Here is a 22209-nt window from a genome sequence, read left to right on the forward strand (position 1 = left end):
TCGACATCCCTGTCCCTGTCTACAGCTCAGGTAATCTATTTTAATACAATTAGCCACAGCCTGTTGCCAAGGGAAGCGGTCAGTAAAAGGGCAGGGAATTAGCTTGTCTGGACTGTGCCATGCGATGACCCAAGTGAGGTGGAATTGTTGCCTTTCCATGACTGGGATGCAATCTAGCCACCAGTAGGTTTCTACTGTACACTGCCAAAAAAAAGCTCTGTGTGTGTGTCTGTGTGTGTGTGGTATCATAGCGGTGAACTATTAACATGAGGGCCACCATCTGTGGCCTGCACTCATGGATGGACCCACCAGGTGCTTGGTGTCTGGCTGAAGCTTATGGGTTCATTCTGGATACATTAGTCAGAGGGGACAATGAGGGCAAAGACCACATTACCCATCATGCTTAGATAGTATTTTATGAAGCTCATTAGCGGTTGTAGTGCTTGGTGTTCTTTTGTTTTGTGTTCTCTCAGTTTGAAACAAAGTGAAGTTTGAAATTTTTCCTTTACGTGCATTATGGTTTCTTTGGACGTGCATAACACCTAGTGGGCATCATGACTTTGCAAGATTAACGCCAAGGTTTGTGATTATACATGGATGCATGAGTTTGGAGGTAGAATTGGGTTCTATTAGCAGAGTTGAGAAGAAGGCCATTGCTGGTCGTTCTTACTGGAGACTGGAGAGAGTTCCTCTCTTGTCCACTGAGGGAAACGTTATCAGCACAACAACCTCATTATGAGGCCTCACTCCGAGCTGAGGACCCCGAGGCGAGGCGAGGCGAGGACCCAGCAAAGGATATTAAAGCTTAAGAAATACGCTGACATAGCAAGAGGAGACATTGCAAACATCAACAGAAAAACATTCAAATCGACCACCTTGCCAGATTCAAATTGGTCCTTGTGGCTGTGCTTTCAAACAACACAGGCCTTCTGTATAGGGCTATAGGGAACTCAAACCCCCCGGGGCGCTGTGTACATTCATTTGACCCTGATCTACTTCAGTACCTCAATTACTAATCACCGACCTCGAATGAGCATCTCACTCATCATTCTGTCCTGTGTGTTTGGACACACGACTCCCTTCCAACCCACAGAAAAGGACAAAAATACACACAATCCCAATCCTCAACAACAGGTGCCAAACACAATCCAAAACATGGTGAGTGAAAGAGAGTTTGCGCACTGTCATCTGGGGTGTAAATCTATTAACACCTCCCTTCCGACCCACCACACACACACACACACGCACACACATCATACACAGTGTAACACACTCCACTTAACCTTCCTTCGGTCTGCTCAGACTGACTTCATTGTCTCAGTGCCAGCTCCTGTAATCCCCTTAGACACGCCACCTGCGGAGTGTGTATTTACGTGTTATGTAAAGAGAGGATGGTGGCGTTATAAGGGCTGACCAGACCGTCCTGGGTCAGACAGCAGAGCGCAGGTTGTTCACACACACCAGGGCAGACCCCTCTGTCGGCGGGTTTCCCAGCCCGGGAGTCCAGGAGGAGGAGCTTGAGAGGAACACCAAGGGTTATCTGACCTAACAAGCCGGCCCTCCTGGAAGGCTTCAAGATGTTTTTCAGACTCCCAAGACTGACTCCCGGGTACATCCGATATCTGCAGGTGAGCACGACGTTTTTCAAGTTCATTTGTTTTGAACATTTCATAGAACGACAGGTTGAAATGTGCATTGCATTATGTTGAATGAGAAATTACACTTTGCTCCCTTGTTATTCTAGATACACTACCAGTCAAACGTTTGGACATACGCATTTTTCTTTATTTTTACTATTTTTCACATTTTACAATAATAGCAAAGACATCAAAACTATGAAATAACACAAATGGAATTATGCAGTGACCAAAAAATCAAAACTATCTTATATTTTAGATTCTTTAAAGGAGCCCCCCTTTGCCTTGATGGAAAGGCAAAGGCTTTGGAAAGAAATTTATACATAGGCATCAGCTTCACTATTTATATTTGTCTAAGAAACAAATTTCAAGCATTTAAGCATAAGCCTTTAGATCAAAATGGCTTTAAGAGAATGAAAAACATAGTACATTCAATCAGGTGGGTCCAAACGTTTGCCTGGTAGTGTCGGTGTATAAGAAACAATACACAGAAGATGTGTAGACATAGTCGAATGGATAACAGAGTAAGTGAGCCACCTATATTTTGTTGTGCCGTTTCTTCCCTCCCAGGTGCGTAGTGACACTAGAGCTCCCAGGTAGCAGGGTCGTGGAGTGCTGAGTCATTAGAAATTGCTTGTCCACAACCATGATCTTAGAAGCAGAAGTGGATTGCACTTTATTTGCACTACACAGCTTGTTTTGATTTAAGACCTTTCAAACAGAAAGGCCCCGCAATATCTTTTGGATTTGAAGTATAGATTACTTGGTCCTTGGCATGCTTTGCCTCTATTGGTCCCCAGGGAGTATGTGGCAGATGAAATGATTGGATGATCTTGAGAGTGGTGCATTGATGTAATGTTCCTGGCAAGAGTTTGCAAGGTGCAGGTTTATATACAGAGGTATGCCACACAGCAACAGATTGTTTCACTAGGCCTAATGCTGCCATTTTTTTCCAAAATGCCAAATGTATTTTTTCTCAAGTGTCTCAACAATTCCAATTGTGACAGAATGACAGTTTGAAATGATATCACATTATATACACACTATCCACAAATATGAGGTCAGTCCAGGCTACTGTTTCAGTAACTGATTGTAGGATGTCTTTTGTTTTAACTCAGAGAAGTCAGTCACAACTCAGTCAGTTATTTGGTGTTTTTTTATCACAAACAATGGAGAAATCCAAGCCTGCGACAGTCCATTGCGTTGTAAGTGGAAGTAACTGGGTGAGTGAGCTACAGGAATGGCTTCTTAACTGGCTGTGACGCAGCTCCATTAGAAACTATGAAGTTTCTATTATTTCCTCCTCTATGCCCTTTATTATTGTCAAGGGCCCAGTGAGGAAATTGCCCATGTCGCAAAATAGACGGGCTTTTTGTTTGTCAAAGAGACAGACCGTAATTTGGTAAATGAGAGAAGATGGGTTTTTAATCTCTTGGGTCTTGGTGGGAGGGCTGGATGGGGTGGGGGTGGAGGGTGGGGGCTGAGGGGTGAGGGCGGCATATTGTGGCTCACTCAGTTGGTGCAGACAACACTTTGGGAAAAGTGTTGCAATACATACATACATACAACAGTGTTGCTGTGCTCCTGAGGCTTGAAATTGATCTCTATCCATGCATTTACTTTGGACATTAACAAATCACAACTCTGTGGCCATTGTTTGCCAGCAAGTTAGCCAAGTGTTATTCCTGGACTGCTTTGACAGCGTGTTACAATTTACTCATCTCTCATACTCAAATCATTCATACTGTACCAACTAAGAAAATCAAGCATTCCTTCCTCACCACATTCCTCTGTTGACTTTCCTCTCCTTCCAGACCCAGGCTTACCAGAACGTGTCTCTGAAGCCCCCGGTTGAGAAGGCCATGCCTCGTATGGCCATGCTGTGCGGGGCGCTGGGGATCGGGATGTGTGGCTACAGCTCCAGGCAGCTGGCGCTCTACCACCGCCCCTCCACCCGTGTGCTCCAGTGGGCTGGCACACACACTGATGCCACCATGGCGGCCCATAGGATGCCCTTCCTGGATATAAGTCACCGGGCCAATGCCTGCCAGGAGGTCCCACCGCCCACCTTTGTGGGCCAGAAGGTTCCCCTGAATTAACCTGCGACACTAGGTTGGATTCAGGTTGGCCAACTTCACACGTTGGGTTCCAGTAACTACACTTGTGCATATCTTAGATTGAAGCAATGCTGGCCCATTGTGCCAATGTGGCCCATGCTCTCTGAAGATGTTTAAGTGTGGCTAACAGACCCTAACCTGTGTGTTGGAAGGATGAGTGATATCTTATAGTAGTGTGGTATTGTGTAACTTGTGCAACAAGTGTAACAATCATTTAAACCCTTCAACTCTAGCCTATTAAAGATGATATCAATGAGAGCCGCTTATATTAGAGTCTTCATTGCATTGAGCGGGCAGCAGACAATGTGAATGACTGGAAGAGTACCTAAAGATGCTGGAACTTCCCAAAGGCTGTATCTGAGTGAGTGGATCTTGAATGAGCTAACATGTTTCATTTGGAGACTGCGTGCGCCTTTGTGAGGCACTGGCATAAAAGAGGACTGGCGATTGGCAGGGTCCCTCTGTACACAGATGGTTGGCAACCCCCTCTGCTGTACCACCCCCCCCCCCCTCCTTTCCCAGCCATGTGTAAGTGCTTGAGCAGCTCATCCCTGGCCCGCGACTTCAATTGATTTCCACGGAGGAGGACCAGGTGCCGTCCATCAACCAGCCCCTGGCATTTGCTGGCATAGCCTGGCATCAGCTGTCAATCAGACACAGTATAGTAGAAGACACAGGTTGGCTTTGTGGCTGAGCCAATGTACAGAGCTTCCCCTTTCCGAAGAGTTCAGTTTTCCAAGAGTTTGGTCAGAATGATAAAAGACAGGTAGAGAGCGACTGGGCGGTTTTGAGGATGCTGGCAGGGAGGCAAGCTCATCATTCCTCAAGTTGCATAGAAGAAAGTTATGTATTACGAAAGGCGCCATTCAAGCATTTACAGTGTGTGCTGCACAGGACATACCTATACTGTATGTATGTATATTTCATATCCCTCTGGAAAACAACATCTTGAGTCATGTAAACAACACTGCTGTATAAATACACCTCCCTGGATTATGAATCTTAATTTACCTAGTTAAGACACTGATGGTGACAGGCACGGAAGAATGACGATTCCTCCAGGATAAGCCAATTTCCTCAATGGGGATTAAGCCAGGTGGAAAATCACTCCGCTGGCACACATACTCATAAACCTAATCTGGTATTAGGGATAAGGACCCATGAGGGGCAGACAGTTCCTGTGCATCCCGATTTTGTACCTTTCCCCCTGCGGTGTCCACCACTCGTCCCTCTCTCACATATGGATAGTGTAGAATTGGTATATACACCAATCTTACACTTCTCAAATCTAGTAGGGGAAAGGGACTTGAGAAGTGGCGAGACACTGAGTGTGGTTGAGAATGCGTGCTGTGCCTTATGGGTAGTGCAGGATCATACTGTCTTTGCTGGCAATCCAATTGGAGTATGGTTACACCGAAATGTATTGAAGGTACAATAAGAATTCTGTTTTGCTGTTAAGCTCTCTGGGAAAGATTGAGCAACACTTGAAGATGTTATTTCCAGACATGATGGTGAGACAGATGACAGTAGCCAAGCCATGAAAGGGAGCGTATTATTTCTCCATGATCAAGGGACAGGAGGCGGTAGTGTTTGGACCGCTGTGAAAAGGAGGATGGTGAGAAAGTTGGGTGTTGCTGGAGGTCAGACAGACCTTGTAATCCATTTTTTCATTGCTGGAGAGCCATCCTAGTGTGTCTGCCAAATTGGAGCAGCAGCTAGTTGTGGCAGGTTGGGAGTTTTTAGCGCCCCAATAGTGGCTCTCCTGAATGCTCGCTCTGTAGGTCACCAACAAAATGGTCCTAATCCACTCAGCGGAGGTGCTAATGGTTCCAACTGGCATGAGACTGAACCTTACCTGGACAGAGACAGAGACTGACACCCATAAACAATCTGGTAATGGGGTTGTGATGGGCTCAAAGCAGCAGCGCGGTGTTCACCATGGACTTCATAAAATAGCATGGCTGAGGGAAAAAGACAGGCTAAGCTATTGGGGCTTTTTAGAGTTGTGCTTTCTTTCCTGAGAACAACTGAGGTTCACATACATGTATGAATCAACATGGTCTTCACCTGTGCAAATGAAATTTGAGTCTGAAATTGGAGATGTCAGAGAAATGCTGCACCAACTGTTCATCATGCTGGCACCAAACTGCATTGCACAGTCACATTCAGGCATTACAAACCCCTGAGTCTGGAATCAATGTGGATAGGGGTTGGAGGTTGTGTAATGCACCTGACTGGTTTTGATGGATTCTCTCTATGCTGCAGTGGTACACAGTGGGCACAGCGCACTGTGAAACCCTATTGATCTCAATCAGAGAGTAAGGGAGAGCTAGTCCCCCCACTGCACCACACTCTGCCCTGCTTCACTCTGCATTGTACAGTTTATGAGAGAGACCTGCCAAGACAGTACAATGATGGAAAAGAATATGTGAAAACATGTTTAGTTTTAAGAATTGGGTGTTGGAATAAAACACAGGGAAACATTTGACAGCACAGCTTGCTGTAGGTTTTACATCAGTGCAACTGTGAAATTCTGCTATCTCTCAACTTCAGCTCTGCTCATGGAAAGAAAGATTTGCTCTGTTAGCAACGCATAATTAATATTTAATGAAAATATGTTGAAGGAGACTTATTAAATAAAAGAATTTGGCAAAATTGCTGTTCTACTGTTGCACTTTAGTCATGCCTGTGGGTCAGATTATTTTTGTACAAATGTGTGAAATCAAAGAGATTTTATTTATTTTTTTCAGTGTTTTACGTGTTTTTAAGTTGCTCTATTTGTACATAGAAAATCAATAAATTTTTCAAGTCAAAGTTAAATTTATGCTGTTTTGCTGTATTTAGCTTTTAGAGATGAAAGGTATTGATTTTACCACCCAGTAACGGTCGAATTATCCAACCATGTGTAGATTTAGACTTTAGATACCTGAAGCTGCAGTTAGCTCACTGGATTAACATATGGGGTCATCTTTGCCATTAGGCTTCATAATCTCATAATTATACTTGGAGAAATTAATAACACAGTGGAAAACTACAATCTCTAAGACCTCATTCAGATAGGAGTGCTGCCTGCTTAATGGCGACATCATGTCATAATATTAGAATGATTAATAGGAAGGATACGGACAACATAACAGCAGTCTACACACACAAGAGTGGAGTCACATCCATAGTGGCACCACAGGATTTGTTAGACAGTAAATGAATTGGAAAGGGTTGAACATTCACATCCACACTGTTACCTGAAGTGAAGATCTGGACAAAAAACACAATTCAGGAGCAGCAGTGTTGTGATTGGTCCATATTAGAGGTTTGCAGGGCTCCAAAAAGCTGCCTGACCTGAGAAGACCAGCGACCTTCCTTCCCACACCCAAGACCGGTCTATTAAAAAAAATCATGGCCCAGAACCTCAGCAGACCCAGGAAGATATATCAACTTTCAAGACCCAAGACAACAATGAACTAGACTTGACCCACTGATAGACCCACTAAGTCTTGGTTAAATCCTCAGATTTTAGTCAGAATAGGTTTATCATAGTGACACTACAGACTTCATAAGACAGATAGACAACATTTAGTGACATTTTGCCATTAGTTTTTTGGATACACTTGAGAGTTTAGACTAACAGGTTTTTACAATGCCATAAATCCCAACGAGGCGCAATAATGCTATGGAGAAATTAACCAAGTCGTTAAATTTATTATCATGAAACGACCACCCTAGTTTATAGCCCTTGACAGGCAAGCATTCAGAACAATGAGCATGCAGATGTAGCAGTAAAACTGTCATCTCCTTCAAGTGTCTTCAAATAATCTGTGGGATCTAGTAGCCAAAAATTGGGAATTTAAATTGTTTAAATTTACTAAGTGGAATTAGTTGGAGGAATAGACGTTTTCAGCCTGCCTGGTACTGCAGGTCGGTGGGTCAGCAGCCAGTGTGCCTTATAATAACTGAAGAGATATACAGTAGGTGAAGGATTGAGGTAGAAGAGGGCCACCACAACCCAGATGCAACAGGTATTTCATAATATAGCCTAACTATGCCCTCCAGTGGACGCATGATCCAGAGGTTAGGTGCCATCAGACATCAATGTTCACTCATTTTGCCTTTTTGCTTTGTTGCGTGGATTAAAAGCAACGCGTATCTTCCTTTTAAGATGTTTCCAGATGTAAAACATAACCTGGACTCAAACAGTGTTTAGAGGAAACGCAGCTGTCTTGCTCTGTGTCCCGTTCCCCTCCTCATTGAAGACAGACCAAGGCAGTGCGGCTTGGTGGAGCGGCGCTGGAGGAAGGAAGGTGCGGAGAACTATAGAGGACTTTCACCCAACTCAACAAAAGGATTTAGGAGTGTTTTTTTTGTCCGCATTCAACGGTTTGTATCCACTTTTTATCGTTCGCAACACCAGAAGCTTGGGTTTGAACTTACTGCGGGGAAAGTTCAGTCACTTTCCACATGGACGCTATCTTTGTAACAGTTTTGTCAAGTGACTGAAGATCTCGGATACAAACTTCATTCACCTCGTGCGTGAAAGTTTGGATTGCGCGTTCATGTCTGTGGCGTTATGACAAATGATGTTATTTGCTTTATCGTGATATTAGCTAAAACTAGCTTTGTCAACTTGAACGCATTTTGTTGTTTCGAGGGGGAGGAACATACACACTGGGCTAGTCAACTAATGAAATCAATGAGAGGGCGATGGATTTTGAAATGCCAGCAGGGTTTCCGTGTTGGTTTGGGCGCATTCCTCTTGGTGTGCAGTTCACGCGCGTTCAGATGCGCCTAAACCTATGATATGCTGTGCAAATAAGTTTGTTTGTCGCTCAGTATTGCCGTATAAACACGGCTCACATGTGCTCACTGGTTGCCAGCTGCACTGCTCTCGTCCCTGAGATTTAGCCGGGTTATGTAAACACCCGCATTTTCTTTTGCTCCATCCAAATGAGCATTCAAATAGGCCCAAGCATGACTTCACCGCAGTGGATGTTTGTATACTTCCATCTGTCTGGGAAGTAGTTCTAATCACTTCGAGGGAATCATTGTTCTTGCGCAATCCAGTGGTGTTGGTCCGACTTAACTCTCTGACTACTACATTTGTAGGGCCTTTGTACTGTAATTGCGTAAGTGTGTGATGTGACTCCACCATCCATCATCTTATCGGACCTGCTGGTGTGTGTGTGTGTGTGTGTGTGTGTGTAGGTCACCTCCCCAGTGCCTGCCCTGTCTAGACTGAGAGAAAAAGCAGCTAACACCTGCAGGGCCGCATCAGTGCCCCGACCCTCCCTCACTGCAGTATGGGCAACTTCTCCAGCAAGGACGGCCATGGACCCACAGGTAGGTCAACACACACACACACACACACACACACACACACACACACACAAAACTTAGCAGCCTGCAATTCTACTTTCACTATTCCCCCTTGCTCGCCCTGGTCAAATCAGTTTCCTTGAATCTCCTTTGGTGTGTCTCTGCATACTGAAACGAATTTCAAATATTTGGCACGACACACACACACACACATACACACACCTAGTAGTCTGTATTGGCTTCATCTCTTGAGAACAAAGCCAGCGCGCCCCGAGGCTCCAATACATATTTCAACTGCTCCTCAGAGAGAGAGAGAGAGAGAGAGAGAATAAGAAAGAGAGGGGAAGATGGAGGGGGGGGGGGGGGGGGGTATTAAAGAGATTGAAAGCAACAAAAGGAGTACCGGGCGGAAAGATTGTGTGTGTGTGTTGAGCGGCAGCAGGAATCTTGGCTGCTCTGCTGTGTGTTGCTCAGTGAGCGGTCATTCTCCTCGCGTCCCCGTGTGATTCGTTCTGGCCCCGCCGGGCCAGCTGTGATGAATCGGCAGAATTCCCCGGCTCAGCACAAGGGCAACGGATTAATCATGGGAAGCCTAATGCTGTCTGACGCGCACGCACACACACACACACCTCAACGCACACACACACGCATGCTTTCTCTCATTCAGTCAGTGTGCCACTGATACACACGGCTGGACGAGCACATTAAGGCCTGGAATGAGGAAACAAAAGACAGGGGTGGCATGAGAAAGTTATAAGACAATCCTGCCATTCTTTCCCTATGACATGGCCTTGCAGTAAGTGGTGCATAACTTTGCAGATTTTACTATTTCTGTGTCATATTTGAAAACACACTCTCAGTGAGGCTATTGTCCAAACAAGGAGAAGGAGGACTAGAATGAGGGAAAGATGGTCCCCAGTGTTTTCCCATAGGTTCTTAAGGTATTTGTGGGCAGGCGGCGCTGAGTCAAACAGTAGGAAGGACTTGTGTTAACATCAGTGTGTCAGTTTTGGAAATCTATTTGCGGCGGACTGCCACAAATAAGTCTATGTATGGGAAAACACTGGTCCCCCTGTATGTGTGTGTCCATGAATTTAGAGAATGAGTGTAGCGGCGACACATTATAGATGAGCCGTCCGAGAGGAATGTCTGTTCTCAGACAAGTATCAGACCGTTCATCCTCCACAATGACGGCCTGGATGTCAGTGGGAACTGGTCTGGTCATCTTACTGTATGCTATTGCAATGTCAACATGCCAGACTAGTGACCACTAGACATTCTTTTAATATTGTTTTTTTCTGCCTCCAGTTTTCCCCAGTCTGGCCAGTCGGCCAGTCAGTCTCTTTTGCTGTCTCTCTCACACTTGCACACAAAATACTTTGATGTCTTATTTCATTCTTATTTAAAGTCCCTATGAAATGAACTCCCATTACTTTTACTCCCTGGAAAACAGTATCTTTCATGGTGACCTCATGCTGCACTAGTAGACGTAAATACAAATTTCTAAACAATAAAGCCATCAGATGTTTGAACAGCACTCCTCCAATCAAATAAAACTGCCTTTCTCTCCCTGACTCATATTCCATTGGTTTAGACTTTTGAATGATCCCTCACTGCATTATGTCCCACCCCAACATCCTGTTTCAACAGGAAATGCATCAAATCCAGGAAGTAAAAATGCCATTTCATGGGGTCTTTAATTTTATTGATTTTTTTTCTAGGGACCCATGTGGATCTTTTCCACACTCCTCCTACCTCTCCGGTGAGCGATGTACCCACTGTCCCCCAACTCCTACACCCTACCTCGCCCCAGCCTTCCCCTGCTGTCCCAGCCCCAGCCCCAGCCCCAGCCCCAGCCCCAGTCCCAGCATCCACTGGGAAGAGATCGCAGCCCAGCACCACCCCTACCACACCCACCCTCCCCCCCGATTGGAAGCTCACTCCCCCCGTCAGCTCGAACAGCTCCACGATCGGACCTGGGTTGAGCCCGGTGCGGAACAACCCAGCACCCAAAGGACAGGCCGCTTCGGGGCGGAATGGAGGCCCCCCAACCTCCACCCCCAGGACCCCGGTCTCCCAGGGGAAGAGCGTGGCCATCAGCCCCGCAAAGAGCCCCTCCTCATCCGCGGGTAGCGCGTCGCCCGTGGCCAGCTCTTCTTCTTCCGGGCCGAGCTGGAGGGAGAGGGACAGCGGGCTGAGTCAGTCCCCGCTGCCGGGCCACGAGGCCGGCGACCGCCAGGGGGAGGAGGTGGAGAAGCTGCTGGAGGAGTGCAGGACAACACTGGGTGTCACCGCCAGTCAGGATGGGGCCATGACCACAACAGGTAAGTCATATTGCTGTCCTCTACATGCTTAGCGCCCTTTATATTCAGGTATACAAAAACCTTGTCTGACTGGTGCAACTTTACATTTCACATCATTGTGGACTTAACATTTCCATATTCTGAGAAGGGCAAATCCATTTCCTTGACATTTTTTTTTGTGTTTGATATGCATGTGATGTCTTCTGACATTTCTGTATCCTTCCCTCAGAAATACTGAAGCATCTACTGACAGAAGTGAAGAGTTTGAGGAGTACACTGCAGGTGAGATGTGCTAGAATTTATTATTTGTTTTAAATGCATCCAGGCCTCTGTTGTCTTCTCTTATTCTTGGCTGCACAGTGAATCTTCTGAAGATTGTAGTTGTGAGAATTACTATGCAGGTTGAAGTGGTCCAATTATGTGCATTTCCTACTCTTAGGCGCCTTTTTCCTGTCTTTAGTCCTAGTCACTATTTTGGAAACGCATTGGAAGGATTTCAGTGGATAAGTATAGAATTGTAAACAGGAAGACGCGCACTCCCCCGACACACAGGTCAGCGCGGTGCTTGTGACCTCTCATCCAGGAGATAACAACAAAGCGCACCCTCCCACCCACCCCCACCCAGAGAGGGAACGGGCCCTGCTCGGCCCCCCTGGGAGCTGCGGCCCTGCTAATGGAGGCCTTCCTGTCCTCTGCTCCTCCTGAGAGGCCCAGGAGAGGAAAGTCTTTTTAGATCATCTTTCTGACCCTGAGTGTTTCCTTGTGCTTCCAAAGAGGAAAGCAGACATAATTCATATTCCTAAAGTGTATCAAAGACCATCATATATGGTTGTGGTGCCTTTACAAAAACAGTTGAATGTTAGCAGGACACCTGTACCCTTCATTGTTATAAATTAAAAATAAGGACTGTGGAAAAAGACACTACTACAACAGGAGTTCCCAAAATTGTTTAAACCCAAAATAGAAGTTTATTCTCTCTTCCTGGAACACAGGCACATTATAACATAAGACTCTTTTCAAGTGGGGACCCACCAGTCATGTTGGACTGACACATTTTCTGGCCCCCAACCCATTTTATGTCTGAACCCAAATTTTATGAAACCAATAAGAATCAAAATTCTCCAAGCATTACGCAGTGCGATGGCTCAGGCGTTCCATGCTCTTATGAGGATGGTGCTTCTCTGTGGTAATTTCCTGTGAGTCGTGCGTTCCAGTTCCTGACCCGCCCTTATGAGGATTGTAGCCAGAGGCTCCCAGCTTCCTCCAGATCTGCCACAGATTACAACAGCTGGACTGTGACCCATGTCTTCCCTCTCTCCCATCACTCCCTCCAAGCTTTTCTTCCCTCTGTGTCTTCCCCTCTCCCTTCAAATTCTGCTTTATTTTTCAGTGTTTCAGAATCCAAATCACTTGAATGACTAATTGCATTAAGCGCTTACCTCATGTCCATCTCCCCCTCCTCTCCTTCCCTTCACACCTCCTGGTTTTCACCTCCCCTTCTCGCTCCCCTCGCTATCCTATTCCTCATCTCTCCTTTCTTTCCTTCCTCTCTCTTCCCCCCCTTTCCCACATCCCTATGAGTGTCTGGGAATACAAGCCTTGGGTATTCCAGCGAAACCTCAAAGAGGTCTCGGTTTATACGGAGCGGGTAGCCCTGTATTTGAAATCCAGTGCAATCCAACACTATGTTTACGCGGGCCCTCGGTAGGGCAATATAAGCTAGCTAAAGCTCGACTTTATGAACCCTCTCTCCAGTCTGCTCCGCTGTCCTGGGAGCCTTTTGTGGAGGGCCGGGAAAGGGGGGGGGGGTTTGCGGAGGAGGGGGTTCACATTCGGTTGTTCAGGAGACAAAACTTGTTTTGTTTTGCGGTGTGAGGCGGGTTGAGGTGGAGGGAGGGGGGGTCCAGCTTGCTGCGACTGACTGGCCGTGTATGTATGTGTGTGTGTGTGTGTGTGTGTGTGTGTGTGAGAGACAGAAGACACACAAACACACACCCACAGATGCATTGAGAGTCTTGGCTTGAGCATTCGGGTTTAGCTTTGTATGGGCGCCTCCCCCTTTCCCTGTGCCTCTCTGTCTTTTTCTTTTATTCTCTCTCTCTCTCTTTCCCTCTCCATCCGAGAGCTGACCGCTCCTCCCCGAGCGCAGGAACTCAAAACAATGACCTCACAACTTTTGCTCCTATGCCCTTCTCTCTCTCTCATCCCTCCCCTCCTCTCCTCTCTCTATCTACCTCCTCCCCTCCCCCTCCCTTCCCGGTCCACTCTTCCACTTTCATTTATCTTTTCGTCTGACGCAAAGTTGCTCGACCCTTTTTTTTTCTACAGATCTAACCTCCCTTTTTTTTTTTACCTGTCACGTTTTCTCTCATCCCTGAACTCTTCCAGTGACTGTCATCTTAACCTCTCCCCATGCCTCCTCATCTGTCTTCCCACACTCTCCTCTCTTGTCTTCCCATCAGCCCATCTGTCCACCCAGTAGCCACTATGCATTGTCTGAATTAGTCAAATTTGAATGCTGAAAGATACAGCATTATCCCTTCCGCAGCATGTTATCCGATGTAGGCCGCCATCTGTTTGTGCTTATGTCCGGCACCGGTCCCTCAATTGTCTTCACTGACAAAAATGAAAACACTGCATGTACATTCATGGCTGGGCCGTGGGTGTGTGCGTGTGGGCGGCTGGTCGGATTCGGTTCCCTCCCGGAGATTTAGGAGCCCCGCGCTTCGGGATCGGTTCCAGGTGGACGCTGCCGGAGATTTCCAAGAATGATCTTCAGCCTCCCTCTGCTCTGTTTCTGCTCGCTAGGCTGCTCCAGCAACCCGGCCTCAAAAAGCCCTGTATCTGGAGGCCACAGCGGCTGAATAAGTTTACATGTACAATGAAGATTTAGTGTGCGTGTGTGTGTGTGTGTGTGTGTGTGTGTGTGTGTGTGTGTGTGTGCGTGTGCGCTGTGCCAAATTTGCAGTGCATGCAGAGTAAATGGCAGTGACTGGGGATCCTCTCTTTGATGTGTGTGGACGTTTAGACATGCAGCTTGTGTTGGGCTTTTCCAAGTCGGTTTCATGTGCCAGCAGGGGGGAATTAGGGCCATTTTGTGTGTGTGTGTGTGTGTGTGTGTGTGTGAGACTGCTGTAGAGGGAATGAAACGTCTCTTAATAGGTGTAAGAGTGTATTCAACCATTTTTGGAACACACGCCACAGACTGTGGAAAGCTGGAGAGTGGGCCCATGACAGAGTTTGGATGTTTCCCTAAGTATGTGTTAGGAAGACGGGGTGTGGAGGTGAAGTCAGACACAGGGACAGATGGTTGGAACACACACACACACACACATATATACACACACAATCTCCCAGTGTGTGCTGGCGTCTTTCCAGGAATTGTCAGGAAATCAGATGCATTTGGAGCACGGACAAGTGTGTGTGTGTGTGTGCGTTTACACTTCTGTCCACGTTTGTGTGTGGGTGTGCGCGCACTAGTGAATGCTGGAGTCCACATCTGGGCCTGCAGTGGGGCACTAGGTCAGCTCTTCAGGGATTTGTGTGTGTATGTGTGTGTGTAGTCTTGAGGCACACACACACACACACAGAATCGCCACCCTTATCTCAGTGCGAATGAGGAGCGCCCCTTCCTGTTTCCTTTAGCAGACGCGCTCTAGTTGGAGTGTCCACATCCAGATAACAAGTGCTGTGTGACGACAGGATCCTTCACGGCTAAGTGTGTGTTCGGGACGTCTTAATATAGAACCTCTCCAAATAAGGACTACTATCTGACATGGCAGTCACCATTTTGACGCGTTTCGCCAGGGAAAGTGTGTTCCAGCGTATTGTGAAACTCTGGATGTGTGTGAGAGAACTTAACAGTGTGGTTTGGCGGTGAGGTGAAAGAATAGGGGAGGTGTGTGTGGGAGAGAGAGAGAGAAAGAGAGAGAGGGAGGGAGGAAGGGAATATGATATGTGTCTGTACATGCACTGTGTGTGTGTGTGTGTGTGTGTGTGTGAGCAAGTCTAATATAATCGGGCCCAGCTGTGGTCTTGAGTCGCTGGTCAGATGAGGAACGGACTTGGCTCGGATCCCTCCTCCTCCTCCTCCTCCTCCTCCTCCCCTCCACCTCTCAATCCATTCTTCATCTAATTACTAGCCCTCCCAACCCCTCCACTCCTCTGCACTCCCTCATTTCTCTGCGGGTTACATTGCAACACACACACACACACACACACAAACTCTCAGTATGCTCTGGCCCACAGTATACGTCTGTGCATGCTTTTATTGTCCTCCCCTTCTCTCTCTTTCTCATTCCCCTCTCTCCTTTTATGTAGATGGTTGCTAAACTTTTTTTTTTTTAAATGGTCTGGTATCGTTTACCTCTTGGCTCGGTTTGTGCCTCTTTTGATGTCTGTGTACCATATCCACAGGGGCAGTGTTTGTGCATGTCCAAGGCGAGGATACTCTGAAGGAATGCATCTTAACTGGAACCTTTCCCCACTCTTAATCGCTCATCTTCACAGATATGAAACCGAATCCACTTCAGAATACGGTTTTCATGTAGCCGATGCGGGCCGTCCCGGTCAGCTCTAATCGGTAACAGGGGACAACGAGGAAAACACTTAAGGCTGTTGAGATGGAGCCCCACACAGTGTCGGCGACTTGGGAACCAGTTGCATGATATCCATCCTTGGCCTCGCTCGCAAAACGTTGCCCAAGTCTGTTTTCCTGCCCGTGTTCAAACTTGTGAGCGGCCCTTTATGCGTGTGTGTGTGTCTCTATTATGAAATTGAGCGAGTGAACGCGCATTCTTGTTTATCTGATTATTAGATGATGACCTGAATAGAAGACACGGAGCAAAACCTTTTGGCACAGGACTCGGTTGCGGCTCATTAGACTTGACTTGCCAGCTCCACTCCTCTCTACTCGCCGAGGCTTGCCGCTCGTTCAGTCCAACTTTTAGTTTCCTAATGAGGGCCAAATGGATATTTGATAATTCTTTTGATTGTTGTCAGTGTCTGTTGAGGGTTCAGCTATGTTTGTTTTTGGCAGTCGCATCTAATTGGGGTGTAACATTGCCAGATATCATCCTTTCTGTCCTCTTCATGAAGTTATTTGCCACAGAAAACCATTTGCAGTAGAATATGCTTGTCTAAGGATCGCAGCATTGTTTGCTTGTGTATATGAAATAACCTTCATACTGCTGTGAAAAGAAAAGCTGCGTGGATTATAGATTTGGACCCATGTTCCCGAAAGAATATTTGCACTAAGATGATTTTTGTACCATTGGCATCCCTTACTGCACTATGATGTGTTTGGGAAAGCCGGCAAAGTGCTGCAGCTGTACATCTGTAAACTGAAGGGTCCTTCTGAGCTAAATGTTTGGTAATATTGAGAAGTGTTTAGAGATGAACTACCAAAAAATACAGTTTACATGGAGCCTAATATTCCATAAATAATTGGTATGATAGTCCAATTACAATAAAAATGACTGAAACAAGTAGATTAGCTGATTCCAAATTTAATTTGGTGGTATAAAGTTTTAATAATCCATTCTGGGAATGTTAAAAGCCATATCAACTCTTAAATCAACCACTTTGGTTTGAATACATAATATTCTTTCTGTATATCTTCTTCCACTTGACATCAAGGAGTTTGCTGGGAAGTCTAAAATACTCTTCTCAACATTTATTCTGATTACATGCTTCGCTGCGTGTAAACACACACCTTATCAGATCACTGTATTTATTCATTTGGCATCCTCATTTGGAATGATGAAGTGTTCTGCATGTAACCCAAGCCGCTGTTTTCCCTCGCAGACGGAGCGCGGCGAGTGGCTGCAGTTCCAGGCCGACCTGCAGGTGGCGGTCGCGGTGGCGGACCGTCTGAGAGCCGAGGCGGAAGAGGAGCTGACGGCGCTCCGGACGGCCCACAAGGACGTGGAGAGGGAGCTGGCCGCCGCCCAGCAGAGGCAGAAGGAGGCCGACGTGCAGCTGGTCACCCTGAGGGGCGAGCTGAGGGAGAGCCGGCTGAGGCTGGCCGCTCTCACCCAGGCTCAGGCGAAAAGCGAGGCCCAGGCGCCGGAGAGGCCCGCCGCCGAAACCAACAATGCCGACGACCAAGAGGGAAGCCAGAGGGGCAGGGAGAGGGGGGTGTACAGGTTGGGACGAGAGGAGACGGAAATAAGGAGTCAGAATGAAGGAGTCAAGAGCGTTGTCACCGAGGAGGCTAGAACAGACTCTAAGGGCGTGGCCAAGCGGTACCTGAGAAACGTGACCAATGAGGATAGGAGCGGAGAGGAGGCTCGGGCCAATGAGACCCGGAGGACGGTAACCACGGAGAGGTCAAGGTGAGATGAAGAAGGTTTAAAGTAATGATGCGCAACATTTTCATATAAATAAATATCTGCTCACGGTAGTTACATTTGCTGTTCTGAGAAAATTGATGCTTTTTACACTTCCAGCAGCAGCAACAGCAGTTTGTTTGGAATAAGCAGAAGAAGAACTGGGTAGTTAGCATGAGCAGTGATAGCCACCATGGCTGAACAGACAAAGAAGAGAGCGCCACCTACAGAGACTCAAACTGCATCAACAGAAAATCCAAGGAAACAGACGTCACAGTACTGCACACACAGTGTAGCCCAAAACTCATTTGCCTCCTCTGTGTGCTTTCCTGTGAATGATCTGGACATATAGCATTACTGCGGCATGTTACTAAATTATGCGTTATGACCCAACGGTTAGAGTAATGGTAGAGTACTGGTATCATTTTGTATGGTTGGCAATTTAACATGTTCAGACAGTCAGATATTTCAAAGCAACACATAATAAATCCCTTTAGTGTTGTGCACATTTGTTTTTCTCTTTGGCAATCGAAAACGGATAACAATAACTGAATTTGGTCAGGACTGTGTTTGCGGTTTGTGTTGAATGTGCTACATTCGCTCCTCGCCTCACAGGGCCTCTTGAGGACAGGGATTTTGTTAGAATCGTTTTATTTACCACTGGAGCTGAAATGGAATAACGGTCGAGAAAAAATGCTATCAAAAATAGTTGGTTTGGCTGCTCAGGCCTGTACTCTTGATTATCTATGTATGTGTGTGTGTGTGTGTGTGTGTGTGTGTGTGTGTTCTTAATGGTACAGAAGCCTCTCCAGACTACCCGTCTCCTCGGACTCCCCCACCGTGCAGAATGGAACCTCTCAGTCCAACACTGCCATAACAGCTGCATCTACCAACAAGGTGAGACATTTTGACTCTAGGGGGTCTATGAAGATTATCCTTCATTAGTGTTTTGTTTCCTGCAGGGGTCGTTATTGCATTAGTCAGAAAAGGAGTATATACAAGTGTTTTATTGCACATTTTGAGTTTTTATTACACTTGTATAATATAATATGCTAATATAATATGCTAAATGGCAAGTATTTATGATTTGTGAATTTTGTTTCTTTTTTGAAGAACTTTGGTCAACTCAGAGGGCGAAGAAGCCTGGATTGGCAAGACAGCAAGTCAAGCACTGACACAGGTGTGTGTGTGTGTGTGTGTGTGTGTGTGTGTGTGTGTACGTGTGCATGCATGCATACATATGTGAGTTACTGGTGGATTATACAGTATGTTTGTATGCCGTTGTAGGGAAACGAGAGGAATCTCTAAACAAGTATAACTCTTCCCTCACTGAGCTGCCTCCCACCAAGTGAGTCCACACACACACACAGACCACAGTGTCCTAGAGACCAGCTTAATTGTTACATCCTGTAGCTATAAATCTGATTACTCATATCGACCCAAGTACATGTGTCTGGTGAACTCATAAAGCTCAATACTGGGGCCACAAATTGGGGTTTTTGTTGTTGTTGTTTTGACTCAGCTATATGGCAGCTATTTTGTAATTCAGTTTCACAACTCACTTGATAATGACAAAGACTTTTCTAAGTCTTTGTCTTATAAAAGTCCAAATAAGCTGCACTGCTCTTGCTCAGTGTTTAAACCTAATCTCTTATTGCTGGTTAAGATAAGATATCACTTTATTAAAGATGAGAGCCTCAGCAGGTTATGTGTTGCTCTTGTTGTCAGGTCACAGGATGGTTTCAACCTGCTGCTGCGTCGCCATGGAGGCTCCAAGAGGAACTCGCTGCTGCGCTGGTGTCAGAGCCGAACTCAAGGCTACAAGGTAAAACTGGATGTGATTTTATGTGTGTTTGTGCTTCTTAAAGCTGCACTAGGCCTAGTCTTATGAGCCTGAATCAGGTATGGTCACCGGCGGGATATTTTCTCCACGCACAGAAAGTGACGAATCGAAACTTAAATGTGTTTTCAATTGATAACAACATGAGACATCAGATTTTCTTTTCTCTTCTCCCTCTCCATGCAGAACATTGACATTACCAACTTCAGCAGCAGCTGGGCCGATGGTCTGGCGTTCTGCGCAGTCTACCACACCTACCTTCCCTCGCACATCCCTTACTGCACCCTCAGCCCAGAGAGCAAGGTAGGAGCCAAGCGGAAATTGCACTGTGCAATGGAGAGGGCCAAAATGATTTATGCTGTCGAACCTATGAATTGTTCTTTTCTGTGTAGAGGGAGAATCTCAGTCTGGCTTTCAAAACGGGAGAGAACGTCGGGATTGCACAATCACTGGTAAGAAAACCACAAGCTGAACAAATCCTTTTACACATATCTTTGTGACAGTCATGAGGCTGATTTGGTTGTATTAAGCCTTTAAATTTGGTTGAAATCTTTGTTCTACAGACGGTGGAGGAGATGCTGAGAGCAGGGGGTCCCGACTGGCAAAGGGTCCTGAGCTATGTGGAAAGCATGTACCGCCACTTTGAGATGTGACCACCGCAGGTACTGACAGACAATCCTATAGTCGTCCACAGTCGGAAACACTATAGCTGAGTACCAGCTTGCTATACCTTTGTGGGGTGTCTGAGACTTAAAAGACCAACATTCTGCTACTTGATCACTCCTAGCAGCCATACAGCACATTTAAAAGTAAAGGCTGTCACTGACTGGTAGCCGTTCAGAATATTGGGATTTGTTGCAACAGCGCCCCTCTGAGGAAAATAGTGTATGTGCAGGTTGAGTTGCTGTAAACGTCTCCACACTGGTACTTCCCTGGCAGAAAGTACTGTATTACATCTTGTCCTTGACCAAATCTGCGAGCAATTCCCCAATTGTGCCTCGACTTATCTGCCCATCTGCCAGTTTGCTGTGCCTTTTAACTCGTCTGTGATCCTTTGCAAAGATTATCATGTTTTCTGGTCCTCTCTAGCACTCTGTACATATGCACTTTTGTCCGCACTTTGTTGATGTAATATAGGTGAATGTATAGATGTTATAGACCTGCTGTAGTCTTCTATGGGCTTGGTAGGCATCCAGTAGCAAGGCTGCAGTTCAGTAGGAATTGTCTATGAAAATTTGTCCAATTTGATTAAGTTTGTTTTCTTAAAATTGAAGTTGGAGTAACAGTCAGTGCTAAACATCCACAAGTGCCTCCACATTTTTACAAGTGCACTAGCACTTTTTAGGTGCTCAGGAGGTATGCAATGCATTATTGAGTGGCATAGAGCAACAGTAAATACACACATGCTCGCACGTCCAATGTCAACGCCATCTAGCGTCTCATTGGGGTGAATTCTGTGTGTACATCCTGACAGACGCACCCACACACTCCTCCAGCACTGACGAACATACACAGCCCAGCTCTTATATAGGTGCTCTGTCCCGAGCACCTAGTAATTGAGATTAAGACGGGTTCAAAACTGAGTTTCTACTGTGTCTTTGTGTCGCCAAAGTCCTGCTTGCCAAATATTGGAAACTTTTCTTGTGGAATATGACCATTGTAAAACATGTTTATATGTAACTAGTGTGAAGATAAAGTGATACCAAAGAAATAAAATGTTGTATGAAACAATCAATACTGTTGTTTATTTTTTTCTAATTCTTATGGGTTCCCCAGAAAAATGTGTTTAATTTTTATATTTCATTTAACAGTTAGTACAATGAAAAGATTTAACAGAGAACATCCATTTATGTTTCTCTCTAGTTTCTCATCTATTCCCATCTATTCTATGGTCCTCTGTTCCTTACTTATAACATAACCTTTCTATTATGCTTTGGAAGTATTAATGCAAGTATTGAGCTTCTCGTTTAATAGGAAATAACACTAGTTTGATGAAGTATTGGCTTAGCCTTGACTTTACTACCACCTGCTGGTAATGAACAGTTAATGCAGGCTTTTACTATACCTCTATCATGTTTGTCAGTTAAAACATTTATTATAAGTCAGTGGTTAAAACATGGTCAGTGTCTCACTCACAATATCAACTTGTCTCTTCTCTGGTGCTATTCTTACTGCATAGTCTATGTGCAACCTGTGTTTTTGTGTAACACTCCCATTCTTACAGTTGTCGTTTTGGATAAAATGAGTGGCATCTTTTGTTCAAATACATTAAAATGTATTTAAAACAGTAGTGGCAGCAATATTGGATAGGAAGTGTTTGGAGAAAGTAATGAAGCACCGCATTTCGGAGACTGATCGCCATTCTGACAAAAATTTCCCTGGCACAAAGCCTCGCCGATACTTGGCTGTCCTGTCGCCTTCTGTGCTCTCAAGGTAATAGAAAGGGCACACCTACAGTATTTCTGAATTAATTAGAGAAACATGACGCTATGGATTCATAATCAGAGAACTATCCATAATCATAGCCCTATTCAGATCTGCATGAAGCGGTGAAATCATTCAAAAGCTGCTCATGATTGGTGCAACATTCCAATAGCAGCTTTTGTCTTTCAGATAACATGCCAAGAAACAAACTGCGAGCCCCAGTCTGTTTGTGTTATGTAACATGTTTTG

At 45.7% G+C, this 22209-nt stretch overlaps 2 protein-coding genes across 3 annotated transcripts; both read left to right on the forward strand.

The window, feature by feature from the left end:
* Positions 1 to 1454: 1454 nt before the first annotated feature.
* Positions 1455 to 3969, forward strand: LOC139926433 (uncharacterized). Its single transcript, XM_071918174.1, has 2 exons — positions 1455 to 1628; positions 3452 to 3969. Exons 1-2 carry the CDS (start codon positions 1578 to 1580, stop codon positions 3734 to 3736), a joined length of 336 nt encoding a protein of 111 aa, XP_071774275.1. The 5' UTR covers positions 1455 to 1577; the 3' UTR covers positions 3737 to 3969.
* A 4026-nt stretch (positions 3970 to 7995) lies between these two features.
* On the forward strand, positions 7996 to 21262 carry LOC139926450 (uncharacterized). Of its 2 annotated transcripts, none has more exons than XM_071918194.2 (12): positions 7996 to 8128; positions 8954 to 9088; positions 10786 to 11388; positions 11597 to 11649; positions 17173 to 17702; positions 18497 to 18593; positions 18810 to 18876; positions 18984 to 19044; positions 19425 to 19521; positions 19723 to 19839; positions 19929 to 19988; positions 20100 to 21262. In XM_071918194.2, the coding sequence occupies exons 2-12, from the start codon at positions 9049 to 9051 to the stop codon at positions 20187 to 20189; spliced, it is 1815 nt and encodes a 604-aa protein (XP_071774295.2). In that variant the 5' UTR covers positions 7996 to 8128; positions 8954 to 9048; the 3' UTR covers positions 20190 to 21262. The 2 variants fall into 2 exon arrangements, with proteins under 2 accessions (XP_071774295.2, XP_071774297.2); XM_071918196.2 differs by having other exon boundaries at positions 18500 to 18593.
* The last annotated feature ends 947 nt before the right edge of the window (positions 21263 to 22209 follow it).

The sequence above is a fragment of the Centroberyx gerrardi genome, chromosome 17 (genome assembly GCF_048128805.1).
Source record: "Centroberyx gerrardi isolate f3 chromosome 17, fCenGer3.hap1.cur.20231027, whole genome shotgun sequence".
Taxonomy (NCBI): domain Eukaryota; kingdom Metazoa; phylum Chordata; class Actinopteri; order Beryciformes; family Berycidae; genus Centroberyx; species Centroberyx gerrardi.

Coding starts and splice junctions, on each gene's coding strand:
- LOC139926450 (XM_071918194.2), top strand. CDS start 9,049: ATGGGCAACTTCTCCAGCAAGGACGGCCATGGACCCACAG. Junction 9,089..10,785: donor GGACGGCCATGGACCCACAG/GTAGGTCAACAC, acceptor TTTTTTTTCTAG/GGACCCATGTGGATCTTTTC. Junction 11,389..11,596: donor TGGGGCCATGACCACAACAG/GTAAGTCATATT, acceptor TCCTTCCCTCAG/AAATACTGAAGCATCTACTG.
- LOC139926433 (XM_071918174.1), top strand. CDS start 1,578: ATGTTTTTCAGACTCCCAAGACTGACTCCCGGGTACATCCGATATCTG. Junction 1,629..3,451: donor GGTACATCCGATATCTGCAG/GTGAGCACGACG, acceptor CTCTCCTTCCAG/ACCCAGGCTTACCAGAACGT.